Source organism: Benincasa hispida, chromosome 9 (assembly GCF_027475165.1).
Source record: "Benincasa hispida cultivar pf3 chromosome 9, pf3_genome.v1.1, whole genome shotgun sequence".
NCBI lineage: Eukaryota > Viridiplantae > Streptophyta > Magnoliopsida > Cucurbitales > Cucurbitaceae > Benincasa > Benincasa hispida.
The window spans coordinates 44236893-44251462 of record NC_143486.1 but is presented as its reverse complement, the minus strand read 5'-3'; the positions used below and the strand labels follow the sequence as shown (position 1 = coordinate 44251462).

At 36.9% G+C, this 14570-nt stretch overlaps 1 protein-coding gene and 1 pseudogene across 3 annotated transcripts in view; one reads left to right on the top strand and one right to left on the bottom strand.

Annotated features, from left to right (window-relative positions):
* LOC120085897 (protein GIGANTEA-like) overlaps positions 1-14570 on the top strand; it is a 77426-nt gene that overhangs the window by 21194 nt on the left and 41662 nt on the right. For both annotated transcript variants that reach the window (XM_039042169.2, XM_090318297.1), the window contains exon 6: positions 12984-13279. In XM_039042169.2, coding sequence (XP_038898097.2) covers positions 12984-13279 — 296 coding nt within the window. The remainder of the gene's footprint in view (positions 1-12983; positions 13280-14570) is intronic.
* Positions 154-4759, bottom strand: LOC150033839 (uncharacterized; annotated as a pseudogene). The gene is made up of 2 exons (XR_016532120.1): positions 1303-4759; positions 154-325 (listed from the first exon to the last, which is right to left on the bottom strand). The product of XR_016532120.1 is annotated as an uncharacterized LOC150033839 (transcript).

The window sequence follows — 14570 nt, the reverse complement described above, 5'->3', positions numbered from 1 at the left end:
GATAGACTCAACCCTGTTGTCCACACTCTATCCAAGTTTGTTTAGAATTATCTTATTGCCTAGGGGCTCAATAGCTTCTCATTGGAATCATTCTCTAAACTCTTGGTCCATCATTTTTCGTCGTTTGCTTAAAGATGAGGAGGTTATTCACTTTCAGGCCTTGCTACTTGTCCTCTCAAGAAGATCAGTCTCAGCAAGCCCCGACCTACGATCATGGTCTTTGGAAGCATCAGGCTTCTTCACAGTTAAATCCCTCACAGCACATTTCTCCCCTTCGTCCCCAATGGACAAAAGCCTTTTCAAGGCTCTATGGAAGACTAAGAGCCTGAGGAGAGTCAATATCCAGATCTGGATAATGCTCTTTGGTCTCCTAAATTGCTCCTCCGTCATGCAAAGAAAATTACACTCGACCAGTTTATCGCCTTCTTTTTGCCCTTCATGCAAGAAGGCAGGGGAGGACTTGCAACACCTCTTCTTCAACTGCCCTTATTCAAAAAGCTGTTGGTGGACTTTTTTCCACTTCTTTAACTTTGTCGGGGTGTTCGGAGATAATTTTAGAGGTAATGTACTTCAACTTCTATTGAGTCCCTCCCTCAAAAAGAGGCCAAGATTACTTTGGATCAATATGGTTAAGGCCATTTTAGCAGACCTATGGTTCGAAAGAAATCAGAGAATTTTCCACGATAAAGAAACTTGTTGGAAGGCTCGATTTGACTCAGCTCAAAGAAATACTTCAGCCTAGTGCTCCTTAAATAGTGAATTCAAAGACTTCTCTATACAAGATTTAAATTTGAATTGGCAGGTTTTCATCTTCCCCGCTTCTTAGGCTTGTTGTCTAGATTTAGTTTCGGTTTATCGCTTTATCATTTTGCTTGTATTTACTTCGTCTTTGTACCGTTGTATGGGCATGATGAGGGCGCTAAGGGGGTGTCAACCTAGTCAAGATGCCTGGGTGTGCTTCCTGATCCTTTCTTTCAGTTTTGCCTTTTTTTTCTCATTATGTTCTTTATTCATGCTCCTCGTATAACTCTCTTGTACCTTGAGCATTAGTCTCTTTTTATTTTATTATAATAAAGAGGTTCGTTTCCGTTTAAAAAAAAAAAAAAAAAACTAAAATATCTCTTGATACACTTCATCCCCTCTCTGGATACTTCTAAGTCTTTATGTGGTAGGACTCGAGTCTTGTCTTCTTCAAGCCATTGTGCACTATAATACATAAATAAAATTATGAAATATACCCAACTTTAGAGTGTGCATAGAAATTGAAAATATAAAATAAAGATCTAAGATGTCTTAGAATACCTTGGATTTAAAGAATGTGCCAAACAATGGAGAGGAGTGTTATTTTTATTCTAACGGTCAATTAAAATTTGATGCACCACTTCATTAAAAGATGAGGATTCATCTGCATGCTTTCCTTCATGTCTATAGATTTCCACCTTCACTTTTTTAATCATGGTGTCCCACATATCATATACCAAATGGGGGCAACGTTGTTCGTATCACAATCTCTGATCATATCATAAATAGGAGCAGTAAAAGAAAGAATATAATCAATCTTATCTCACCAAATATCATTAAGTACCAACTTCTTTACACGTCTTGCTTTCACCATATCATCTTCTCTGTAGCATCCCCATTTATTACTGATAACCATTGTTTCCAAGCCACCCTTAATGAGTTTGAATCTTCAAAGCATAATGATGGTAGATGTAAATCGTGTTTCTGCTACTGCAAGTAACTTCAAAAACACAAACTCATTGAACATAGCAAGCCTCATGGAATGGTTCATGATAAAGTGCTTGACAAACATAACATCATCAGAAATTTCAGAAATCCAGCTACACTTTGCAAATACATATTGATTACTATCAATATTTCTTGCAGCACAAATGTTCTTCAAAGCAAGATTGAGGGTATGAACTACACAAGGTGTCCAAACTATGTTGGGGAACTGTCCTGTACCCTTACAATTTGCAGCATTGTCAGTGATTATTTGAATCACATTCTCATGTCCCACCTCATTTATAACTTCTTTCCTCAAATTTGTTATGAAGTATTTGTCTTTAGTCTCGCCTGAGCAATCTACAGCTTTAAGAAACATTGGTCCTCCTTCTGTAATTGCCATAAAAGTTAATCAATGGTCTCCTCTGCGAATCGCTCCATCCATCACTGATAATACTTACCTCCTTCTGAGACCATGTACTTTTCACAGATTGCAACAATCTCTCTATATTTGCTTTTTCTTTTTGGAGAAGAGTTGTTCTCAATTTATTATACCTCGGAGGTAACTAACCCGACAAAGCATTATTTGCAACCAAAGCAAATATGTTCACATAATGTGGATTTCTAGCCAAGTGAAAAGGAAAACTTGAAGAATAAAACATTGTAGCTATCTCTAAATCCACTTGATCATGAATTGCCAAGTTAAATGACTTCTCCAGTGCACTAACATTTTCTTTCCTTTTCTTTTGTTCTATTGTTGAATAAGAATACAAATAGCTACCCATACTTCCCGTTCTAAAAGATTGAGATTCAGTTTGCATATGTTATGAAGGTGGTAAAGGAACTTGTTTAGGAGCATTCCTTGCAATATGTGCTTTAGCTTCATCTTCTAACTTTTGCATTTCAGCAAGATCTTTAGGGGTGATTTTTTTACATCAATCCCAAATCCACTCAATTTTAGTAGATGTGCCCTAACTCTTGTATAAGAACCTTTTCTATTTTCTTGACAAAAATTACACTGCCAAGAAATATTCCCCCCTCCTTCATTCAATCTTTCATCTTTTGTAACATATTGCCATAACGGTTTTGTTTCATCGTTGGTAGTCATTTTTGAATTGATTTCAGTATGACTTGAAGATGATTTTTCCATACTACTTTTGAATAAAACAAAAAAAACAAAGTAAGATTTAATGGAAAGAAAAAAACATGATTGTTCAAACAAAAACAATATGTTCATGAAAGGTATAAAATATCATCAGTTGGCTTGTTGGACATGTGTTGGCGGCATGTCGGGGTCAAACAGACACTTGGCCATCTTAGGAGTGTCGGTGCTTTATAGGTTGAGATGTTCGGGTGCGCCTCCTGATCCTTAGATTTTAGAATTTATGTTTCAAGTACATAACTCTTGTACTTTGAGCATTAAACTCTTTTATTTATATGAATAAAATAGACTTGTTTCCCTTTGAAAAAAAAAAAAAAAAAAGAAATGTAAACCACATCATTTGTTTTCTTGCAAGCTAAAAAAATGGGACAACTTGCTGAATCGATCAACAACTACCATAACTGCATCATATCCCTGTTGTGTTTTAGGAAGACCAAGTACAAAATCACCCGATAAGTCTTCCCAAATGGTTGGGGGAATAGGTAAAAGTGTGTATAATCCGGTATTTGTGGAGTCCTTTGGCTCTCTGGCAAATGACACATCTTTTAACAAAGTTATTAGTGTCTCTTCAAATTTGTGGCCAATAGAATCTTATGGAGACTAATTCAAAAGTCTTGTTTTAACCAAAATGTCCTGCCAACCCCCTGAGTGAGCTTCCTTTATTAAAGCCTCTCGAAGATATGTATTTGGAATACATAATTGTTCACCTTTGAATAGGAAGCCATCTACAATATGAAAATCTTCTGAAACTATGTGATTAGTGCAATTGTACCATGCTTTTCCAAAATCTATATCTTTTTCATATAATTCTGGGAGATGGCTGAATGCAATCACTTCAAAAGAGAATGGTTAGAAATGAACTCTTATGAATCAAGGCATCAGCCACCTTATTCTCTTTGCCGATTTGATATTTAATAACAAAATCAAACCGTTGGATGTATGAAATCCATCTTGCATGCATCCTACTTATGTTCCTGCATATAATCCTGGATGTATGAAATCCATCTTGCATGCATCCTGCTTATAATCCGGCATTTTTAGCTTGCAAGTATTTCAATGAGAAATGATCGGTGAATAAAAGGAATTCCTAGGATATTAAGTAGTGCATCCACTGCTTTAATGCTCGGACAAGAGCATATAACTCTTGTTCATAAGTGCTCCAAGCTTGCCTCGATGGACTAAGCTTTTCACTAAAATATTTAACCAGATGACCTTGTTGAGATAGGACAGCCCCAATTCCCACACCACAAGTGTTCACTGCTGCTTCAAAAGGGTTTAAGAAGTCTGGAAGCTTTAAGACAGGACTAATACTAAGCCTTTCTTTGATATTTTCAAAGTTGTCTTGCTGTTTTTGTCCCCAAAAGAAATTCCCTTTCTTCAAGCAATCTGTGATATGGGCTGTGATTGAGCTGAAGTTCTTAATGAACTGTCTATACAAGGATGCTAGACCAAGGAAGGCTTGGATATCCTTGACTGATGTAGGAACCGGCCAGCATCTAATTGCTTCAATTTTCTTCTCATCCATCCTTATTTGATTTTTGCCAATGAAGAAGCCAAGAAATGAAATTTCTTGAACAAGGAAAATGCATTTCTTGAGGTTGATATACAATTCAGTCTTGGACAGAGCTTGAAATAGATCATGTGGGTCTGCAAATGTTCTTCTTCATTCCTGCTATATACCAAAATGTCATCAAAATAAACTACAATAAATTTATTAAGGAAAGGATGTAGTACTTGGTTCATGAGCCTCATAAATGTGCTAGGGGCATTTGAAAGTCCGAATGGCATGACAAGCCATTCAAAGATTCCCTAATTAGTCTTGGATGCTATTTTCCACTCATCACCGGCCTTATTCGCATTTGATGGTAGCCACTATTCAAATCAACCTTTGAGAAGATCAATGCCACTCTAAGTTGTTCAAGTAAGTCACTGATTCTTGGGATTGGGAAGTGATATTTCACGGTTATTCGGTTGATTGCTCTGCTATCTACAACATCCTCCAACTTCCATCCTTCTTTGGAGTAAGAAGGGCGGACACTGCACATGGACTCAAGCTTGGTTGGATGTGGCCTTTCTTGAGGAGTTCTTCAATGTGTTCGTGTAGAATTTCATACTCCTTTGGACACATTCGATAACGTGGGAGATGAAGAAGTGAAGCTCTTGGAATTAGATCAATATTGTATTGAATCTCGCATAGAGGAGGTAAGTTTATAGGATCTTCTTTAATTTTATGAAAATTTTCAAACAAGGCTTGTACTTGTGGAGGAATTTTGTGGACTGTTTCTTCCACTTTACTGCTGCCAGAAACTATTAACCCCAAGATGTCAGCTTCCCTTCCTCTAGCAAATTTCTTTCCACTGATTGTGATGAAGAAATGGTTGCTCCCACTTTTCTTGGAGTTGATTCCTGTAAAACTCTTAGGTTTGAGAAAGAATCAGAATGCTTTATTCATTCACCAAAGGTATGAATATATACAAGTGTACAAAGCATAGAAAAGGAAATATCACAAAATATTTACAAGAATGGAAAACCCTAACTATAGAATTATCACTCCCCTCAAGTTGGAGCATATATGTTAATCATTCCCAACTTGTTGCATAGATAATCTATAAGTCTTCCATCCAATGCTTTCGTGAAGATATCTCCTAATTGTTCTCCAGTCTTCACATATCCTGTAGATACCAACCCTTGTTGAATTTTCTCACGTACAAAATAGCAATCAACTTCAATATGTTTGGTCCTTTCATGAAATATTGGATTAGACGCAATATGAAGTGCTGCTTGAATATCACACCACAACTTTGTCAGTGTGGTGATTTCAAATCCCAACTCAACAAGAAGTTCATATATCCAAATCAATTCACACACAGATTGTGCCATTGCTCTATATTCTGATTCTGCACTTGAACGTGACACCACATTTTGCTTCCTACTCTTCCAAGAAGTCAAATTACCACCAACAAAAACACAATACCTTGAGGTTGATCTTCTCTCTTCTTTAGATCTTGCCCAATCGACATCTGAGAAACATTCAATATTAGTATGATCATAATCCTTATATAATAAACCACGCCTGGGAGCAACCTTCAAATAACAAAGAATCTATTCCAATGCATCCTAATGATCAACTGTAGGGCATGACATGTACTGACTCACAATACTCACTGAATAGGCTATGTCGCGTGGAGTCAATGTAAGGTAATTAAGTTTTCCCACTAACCTCCTATATCTTTCAGGATCTTTTAGCAATTCTCCATCTTTTGTGAGCTGTAAGTTGGGCATCAATGGGGTACTACATGGCTTATCCCCTAGCTTTCCTGTTTCAGTCAACAAGTCAAGTACATATTTTCTCTTTGATAATAGAATTCCTTTCTTGCTTTTTATTACCTCAATTCCTAAGAAGTATTTCAACATGCCCAAATCTTTTGTATGGAATTGACCATGAAGAAAGGTCTTTAGAGACTGGATACCTAAAGCATCATCACCAGTAATCACAATATCATCCACATATAAGACTAACAAGATGACACCACCCTCAGATCTCTTAAAAAAGACTGAATGATCTGACTTGCTCTTCCGCATTCCAAAGCTTTCAATCACCTGACTAAATTTACCAAACCAAGCTCGTGGGCTCTGCTTTAATCCATACAAGGATTTACGAAGGAGACACACCGTTCCATTCTCCCCCTGAGCAACAAACCCTGGTGGTTGCTCTATATACTCTTGAAGATCACCATGAAGAAATGCATTTTTAATATCAAGTTGATGTAAAGGCCCATGATTGATTGAAGCTAATGAAATAAACAACCTCACAGATGCCATTTTTGCTACAGGAGAAAAAGTATCAGCATAGTCAACGCCATAAGTTTGTGCGTAGCCTTTCGCTATGAGGCGTGCTTTTAACCGAACAACAGAACCATCAGGATTGACTTTAACTGCAAACACCCATTTGCAACCGATAGTCTTCTTTCCTGCAGGGAGAGAAACTAAATCCCAAGTACAATCATCATCTAAGGCAGTCATCTCTTCCACCATTGCGGCACACCAACCAGGATGAGACAAAGCCTCATGAATAGTTTTCGAGAAGGATACAGACTCTAAGGATGCAATGAATGAACATGTGGAAGACGACAAATGGTTATATGAAACAAAAGAAGAAATAGGATGAGCACATGTACGTTTACCTTTACGAAGAGCAATAGGTAGATCATCACTCGTTTCTGGATCCAATGACGAAGAAGACTCTGGTACAGGGCATGGAACTGAAGTAGGTTGTCATCGAGTATAGACGTTAATGGTGGGTGGAAGAGTAGAGGTAGCCACAGGTAGAGATGAATCAGGAAGAGGATCGGAAGGAGAAATAACTGTGTAGACAAGGAAATCATCCTCTACTTCCTTATGTTCCCCCTGACTCTTATTCGAAGAGAAAGACGGTGATGAAAAAAATGGGGTATGTTAAAAAAACGTGATATCAGGAGAGACGAAATATTTATTTAGACTAGGACAATAACACCGATACCCCTTTTGGACACGGGAATAACCAAGGAAAATACATCTTAAGGACTTTGGATCCACCTTGGTATGCTCAGGCCGAACATCCTGAACAAGGCAGGTACAACCAAATATTTTGGGTGGAATGGGAAACAAATGTTGCTTGGGGCATAAAGTACGAAAAGGTATCTCACCCTTAAGAATGGAAGAGGGCATGCGATTTATTAAGAAACAAGCTGTGGAAACAGCATCAGCTCAAAAGGATTTTGGAACATGCATCTGAAACATCAAAGCTCTGGCTGTCTCAAGGAGATAACGATTTTTTCGTTCTGCAACTCCATTTTGAGATGGAGTATCGACACAGGAAGATTGATGAAGAATGCCATGGGCATCTAAATAAGACTTGGGTGTATGAGAGAAATATTCCTTAGCATTATCACTCCGTAGGATTTTAAGAGCACCATTAAACTGAGTTTGAATTTCAGCATGGAAGTTACGAAAATGAGAAAGTAACTCGGAATGATTTTTCATTAAATATAACCACGTAACACGAGAATAGTCATCGACAAATGTAACAAAATACCTAAACCCTCCTTTGGACTCAACAGGACATGGACCCCAAACATTAGAATGGACTAATTCAAAAGGAGCACTAGCTCGTTTATTGACTCGAGGATACAAACTCAAACGATGAAATTTAACAAACTGACATGACTCACAATTTAAAGAAGACAAATGTTGAAGTTGTGGACGAAGATTCTTCAACACAGAGATAGATTGATGACCCAAACGACAATACTCTTCAAAGGGAGACGACATGCTAGAGCATGTGATGGCCATAGGTGTTTGTGGTTCAAAGATGTAAAGACCTCCAAATTCCCGTCCTTTACCAATAGTCTGTTTCGTCGTAAGATCCTGAAATAAGCAATAACCAGGAAAAAAGGAGACACAACAATGAAGATCACGAGTGAGTTTACTGACTGAAATCAAATTAAACGAGAAATGTGGTAAATTTAAAATTGATGACAAAGAAATTGATTCAGTGAGATGGATGGTTCCTGATCCTAAAACAGGAGTGGAGGTTCCATCAACTATAGTGTCATTAGGTGAAGAGGTAGATGTACAAAGGTTAGAGAATAAACTGGGGTTACCTGTCATATGGTTTGTATCGCTAGAGTCAATAACCCATTTTGACGTGGAGGAAAGAAGGCGTTTAGAAATGTTACCTGTCTCTGCGATGGTCGTAATGGGAGTAGAAGATAATGCCCTCAATGACTCTTGATACTGTTGAAATTTAGCAAACTCTTCTACAGAAATCGTAATTGACTTGTCAAGATTATCAGGAGTAGAGGCGACATGTGCAGAGGGTGATGGCACCCTCCGATCCTTATTCAACAATCTTCTACATTCATGTTTTGTATGGCTAGGTTTATGACAATAATAGCAAACAACACCTCCTGGATTTGATCTCTATGAATAGTAGTTGGATCCATTCAACTTATGTTTAGTTACTTTTGACACCATAGGAACAATCTCAGACATTACTGGTTTCTTTTCAACCATTACCTCAAAAAAATAGACACTGGACAGCAGAGAATCAAACCCTAATTTACTGAAGAGATGTCTTTACAAGCAGTGAGTATATCTATATATCCTAAACAAACACACCACTAAGAAGAGTCAACCACACTGAAGAAATCCACAGAAGACGAACAAACAACGACTGCACATGCGCCTACATGCGCCAGTGCGTGGACAGACGACAAGATGGAACAATCGACGCGTGAGCCTCACGCGTTGGTCAGATGGTAGCCGGACTTTGGGGTTTTGTAGATTGGCGGCTGGGCTCCTTGTTGGACTGGGCGGTGTAAAAAAAAAGCTTTTTCTTTTCTTTTTTTTTTTCGGCAGCGGCGGCGGCGGCGGCCGACGGCGAACGAACCGAAAACGACGACCGTGAGCAAAAGTGTGAATTCACCTCTCCACAAAACCCTAAACATATCACAAACGGGTTCTAAATTCTCAAACTCTAAGGTTCACAAAACCCTAAGTTTGTTTAGGGAGCTCTGATACCATGTAAAACTCTTAGGTTTGAGAAAGAATCAGAATGCTTTATTCATTCATAAAAAATATGAATATATACAAGTGTACAAAGCATAGAAAAGTAAAATATCACAAAATATTTACAAGAATGGAAAACCCTAACTATAGAATTATAACAATTTCATCTTCATTCTTATTGATTATAGGCAACAATACTACTTTCTTGTCCATCCATTGAAACTTGTAAGTATTTTCCCTCCCTTTGTGTATAGTCCGAGTGTCATATTGCCACGAATGTCCTGACAAGACATGGCATACATACATTCTAGCATGTCGCAGATTACTTGATCTTTGTAGCTATTTTCAATTGAAAGAGGGACTGAACAAATCTCACTAACGTGTGCTTCACCTCCCTTCTTAATCCACCCGATTTTGTATGGACTAAGATGAGGTTCCACTTTGAGATTTAGTGCTGTCACGAGCTTCATCGACACAAAGTGTTCACTGCTACCACCGTCAATAATGACATTACATACCTTGGTATGGATTGTACAACGGGTTTTGAAAAGGCAATGCTTTTGCAGGTGAGATTTTCCGTTTGGTGCAATCGAAATTCGTTGAAGAATGCAAGATAGTCTGTAGCAACCCAAATTTCTTTTATACTTCTACGATGCTACTATATGCTGATGGAATACACAAGCAAGCAACGGAAGCAAACATAATCAATAAGCACTCTAATTACATTTAATTTAAGTTCTAAAAGCATGCTTCAATAGAAAATTGAAGAGGGTTTCAAGATGAACATACCTTTGATGATTACTCCCAAATCCAAGCTGCTCTTCATGTGTTTTCAGCTCCAAATTGATAGTGAACCACCAAGAGATCTTCTCTACTATTCTCAACCTTGAATTTGAGTGGTGAAACTCGAATTTGAGTGAATTTGGTAAAGGAAATTGAGAGAGTTAGTGAGGAAGAAGTTAAAGTAGCAAAAACTCAGTTTCTCCAGCTCAAGTTCCTCTTCTTCAAATTTGAGAGTTTTTATTGAATCTCAGCATGCAACCACCTTCAATCTGATTGATGTCCAGCAGTTGCTTTAACCATTGAAGTGGGATTCTCTGGTTTCTTGTATGAAGAACACCTCATACTTGAGGTGTTTGTGGGAAAAACCCATTTAATCCAATTTTTCCTTTCAAAATTCTATTAATTCAAAAATTAATTAAAAAATGATTTAATTAATTCATAATTAATCAAATCCAAAATATCAAAATCCAATTTCTTTAAATTGAATTTAATTTGATTTTTAATTAATTAAACATAATTAATTAATTAATTAATTAATTCAATATCAAATTAATCACACACCTAATTTTAAACATGAATTTTATTCATGCAATTAATATTTAAATCAATATTTAAATATTATAAACTCGTTTAATTTCTATAAATTAAACGTTAATTATATCAAATATAATTAAACAAACCCTAATTTGATTTTGAACTTATTCAAATTCAAACCTTAATTCAATTTGAACAATTCAAATTGATATCATTCCAAATTCATTCAATTTATTAATTCAAGGTGTTCATGTTTTACAAGCTAGTAGAGGGACCTTATGGACTAACAAATCATGAGCTCCAACGATTAAGATTAATTGACTAAAACTCTTTAGACCAAATTAATTAGTATTCGTTAACTATCAAGTCACACCACTATAGCTCGATAGTTGTACTCTCCTCACTGTAGATATATTTATATCCACATGATTTAACCATAACCAGTAAGTTGACTTTCACAGGTTGTTCGTACTAACGGCTGGATCAATATGCTGTTTTACCCCCGATATTATGTCTTGTTCCTTAAGTTTCTACTGATCCTCTAATGGACAATTGGTTTATAATCTAATCACTAAATCGGATCCCTCTTAGGCCAGTGAGAGGGTGGGATCCCTTGTTCAAGACCTGGATTCGGTACTTAAGATAACAACCTTTCTCCATGTTCCCAACTATCTACCCGGTCTACCCCTGAAATGGGAGGCTTATTGAGCCCGCGTGAGTTTTAGGACATAAAACCCCTGAAATGAAATTAGTAGATTGATAATAGAATATTTTTAATTTTTACAAACTGCGAGTTTTAGAACATAAAACCCAACAATACTCCCACTTGGACTAAAACTCCAGTGGATCAATATATACAAATATATACAATGTTGAGTTACACTGAGAGAAGAAAAGGTATAAATACAATAAACTAGGGCATCAGATATTCATAAATTCTCTCAGTTGCACTAGTTACAAATATCTCATAGACCTAGTCCTACTAGGTAACCCTCGAACACTTTAGCCGAGAGGATCTTTGTAAATGGATCAGCTAAGTTGTCTTGTGAGGCTATCTGCGTGACGATCACGTCTCCTTTGTGTACAATCTCCCTGATGAGATGATACTTTTGCTCGATGTACTTTCCTCGTTTATGGCTTTTAGGTTCCTTTGAATTTGCAACTGCTCCACTGTTGTCACAATAGAGGGTGATAGACTTGAAAGGTACTCTAAGTCCTGGGTTATTGTTTAAAAAGTCGCCAAACAGAATGGTGGAACTTTATACTAATGCTAGTTAGGCTAGAGAACTAACTGATCGAAGATCTACATCTAGATATTGCTCTTATGTTTGGGGCAACTTAGTCACTTGGAGAAGGAAAAAGCAATTAGTTGTAGCTAGAAGCAATGCACATGTTGAATATCGAGCTCTAGCTTTGGGAATTTGTTAAGGGATGTGGATTCAGAAACTTGAAGAACTAAGGAAAAAACTCAAAGTTCATTCAAATACTTTGTGACAGTCAAACAACAATTAGCATAGCAAAGAATCTCATCCATCATGACAGAATGAAGCACATAGAGAGAGATCGACATTTTATATATGAGAAGGTCAACAAGAACATAGTGGAACCAAGCTAGATCGACATTTCATATCTAAGAAGGTCAATTGGAACTAAACTATGTTCCGTCTTGCCATTAAATTGCTGATATTCTCACCAAAGTTTTGCGAAAGAGAAATTTTGATGATTTTAATTCTAAGCTTAGATTGTTTTCTATATACAACCCAGCTTGAGGGGGGAGTGTAGATTTGTGTATAAAATAGTTGCCTTAGTTGTTATTTTAATTATTGTTTTAGATGTTCCTTCCTTTTATATTTGGTTCTCTTGTATAGAATTTCTCTTGTAATATATTTACCCATTATTGGGTCATTTGAAGATAAGAAAGAATACAATATTTCTCCAAAAAAAAAAAAAACCTCAGTTACAAATATGGCTCCAAAATGTAGCCACCCTAACCAATTAGCTAACTGATAAAAAACCAACAAAAACCTTAAAACTAATATTGGAAAGCATTCCGTGATACCTAACCGAGTTACACAACCTTTTTTTCCCCCCCAAGCTGTTAAACTACACCAACACAACGGTTACATTCACTCACTTTGCGTCTTATTGTTAGGTAGCTTTATTTTCTGCATATCTATTCTATATTTATGAATGATGTGAACATGCATTATAAATACTTTTCTTCCATCAGAACGATTATTCTGAACAATGGGCCCTTGCATGTGGGGAGATATTGCGGATCTTGACTCATTACAATCGTCCGATATACAAGATGGAACGAAAAAATGGTGAAACGGGAAGAAGCAATAATGGTGAAACAGAAAGAAGCAATAGTGGCAGCCTTGCCACGACAAGTAACAGTGATGATGGGGAATTAGTTGGAGTGCCTCAGCAACAAGAGAGGAAACCTGTACGACCTTTGTCCCCATGGATTACTGATATATTGCTTGCTGCACCATTGGGCATTAGAAGTGACTATTTCCGCTGGTAAGGCATTATTATGTTGAACCTTAGGAGCCTTTTGGAATTATATATATATATATATATATATATGTATATAGATAGATAGATAGATATTTCTTTTTGAAATGGAGACAGATTCATTGATGCATAAACATATATACTGAAAAAAAATTTTAGAAGCTACTTCCAGAGGACAATAACGGAGAAAAACCTAAATCTAGCCCAATTATAATTTTTGCAATTACATCCTAACCCTTACAAGAAAGTAGTTTTTTTTCCTCTCATTCATGTAATGAAAAGATACGAATGTTCAAGTTACAATGAGATAGAAAAAGGAAAAATCAACTTAAAACAAATCAAAGCATTGTTGAGAAAATGAAATCAATGGGAAGAAAATAAATGTTACGGAAGCAAATCAATATCTAAATGTTTGTTAAACAAAAAGAAGAAAAATGAAAGTGAGAGTGAACTTCTTATTGAAGTAGGAAAAAATTGGTGATACACAAAATGTTGGATAAGAAATGTGATATAACAAATGTGATACTAAGATTATGATGCACAAAATACATGGTAGCTTACCCTTGAATAGGACAAAAATTAACCTAAATAAATTTATCTAACTTACAAAATTAAAAGCAATTTTAAGAGCATAAACTTACTTATCTTAACATTAAAAGCTTAAAACAAAAAATTGAAAAAATAAATTAAACTATTGAAAATAGTAGTTTAACCTAGGGGTATTTTTGTAATTTACCAGACCCCTAAGGTTTCCTCTTGTCTATTTATTTGAACATTCTCCTTGTATTCCGTATATCAAATCAATAATAAAAAATCAGTCTCTATCGTGGTTTTTTCTCCCTGATTCTAGGGTTTTCCATGTAAATCTTGAGTTCTCTTTTCCTCTCTTTTTCATCATGGTATTAGAGAATGGTGACGAAACCACAGCCATCATCGACGAGAATCAATCAAAGTCCCCTTCAGCAGCCTCCATTGGAATTGGTGGAGCCATAAATGCCGATATCACAACCACCATACAAGCAGCTGTCGAACGTTATCTTCAAGACGCGGTGCCCAACCTCCTCCAGCCGGCGCCTGTTCCAATCGTCGATTTCCAGCCTGCAGGTCCGATCCAGCCGATGTTCGACTCCAACCAGCCGATCGCGACTAGATCCAACCAATCGGCTTAGCCCAGTAGCCAACGGTTTTTCCAGCCTTTGCCGAGTCCTCCCGCGCGCAAACGGTGCTGGCTTCACTCGCGGTGAGTCCTCGTACGCAGGCGACTTCCCTACCATTCGCCGTTGGTTCTTCCCGCTCG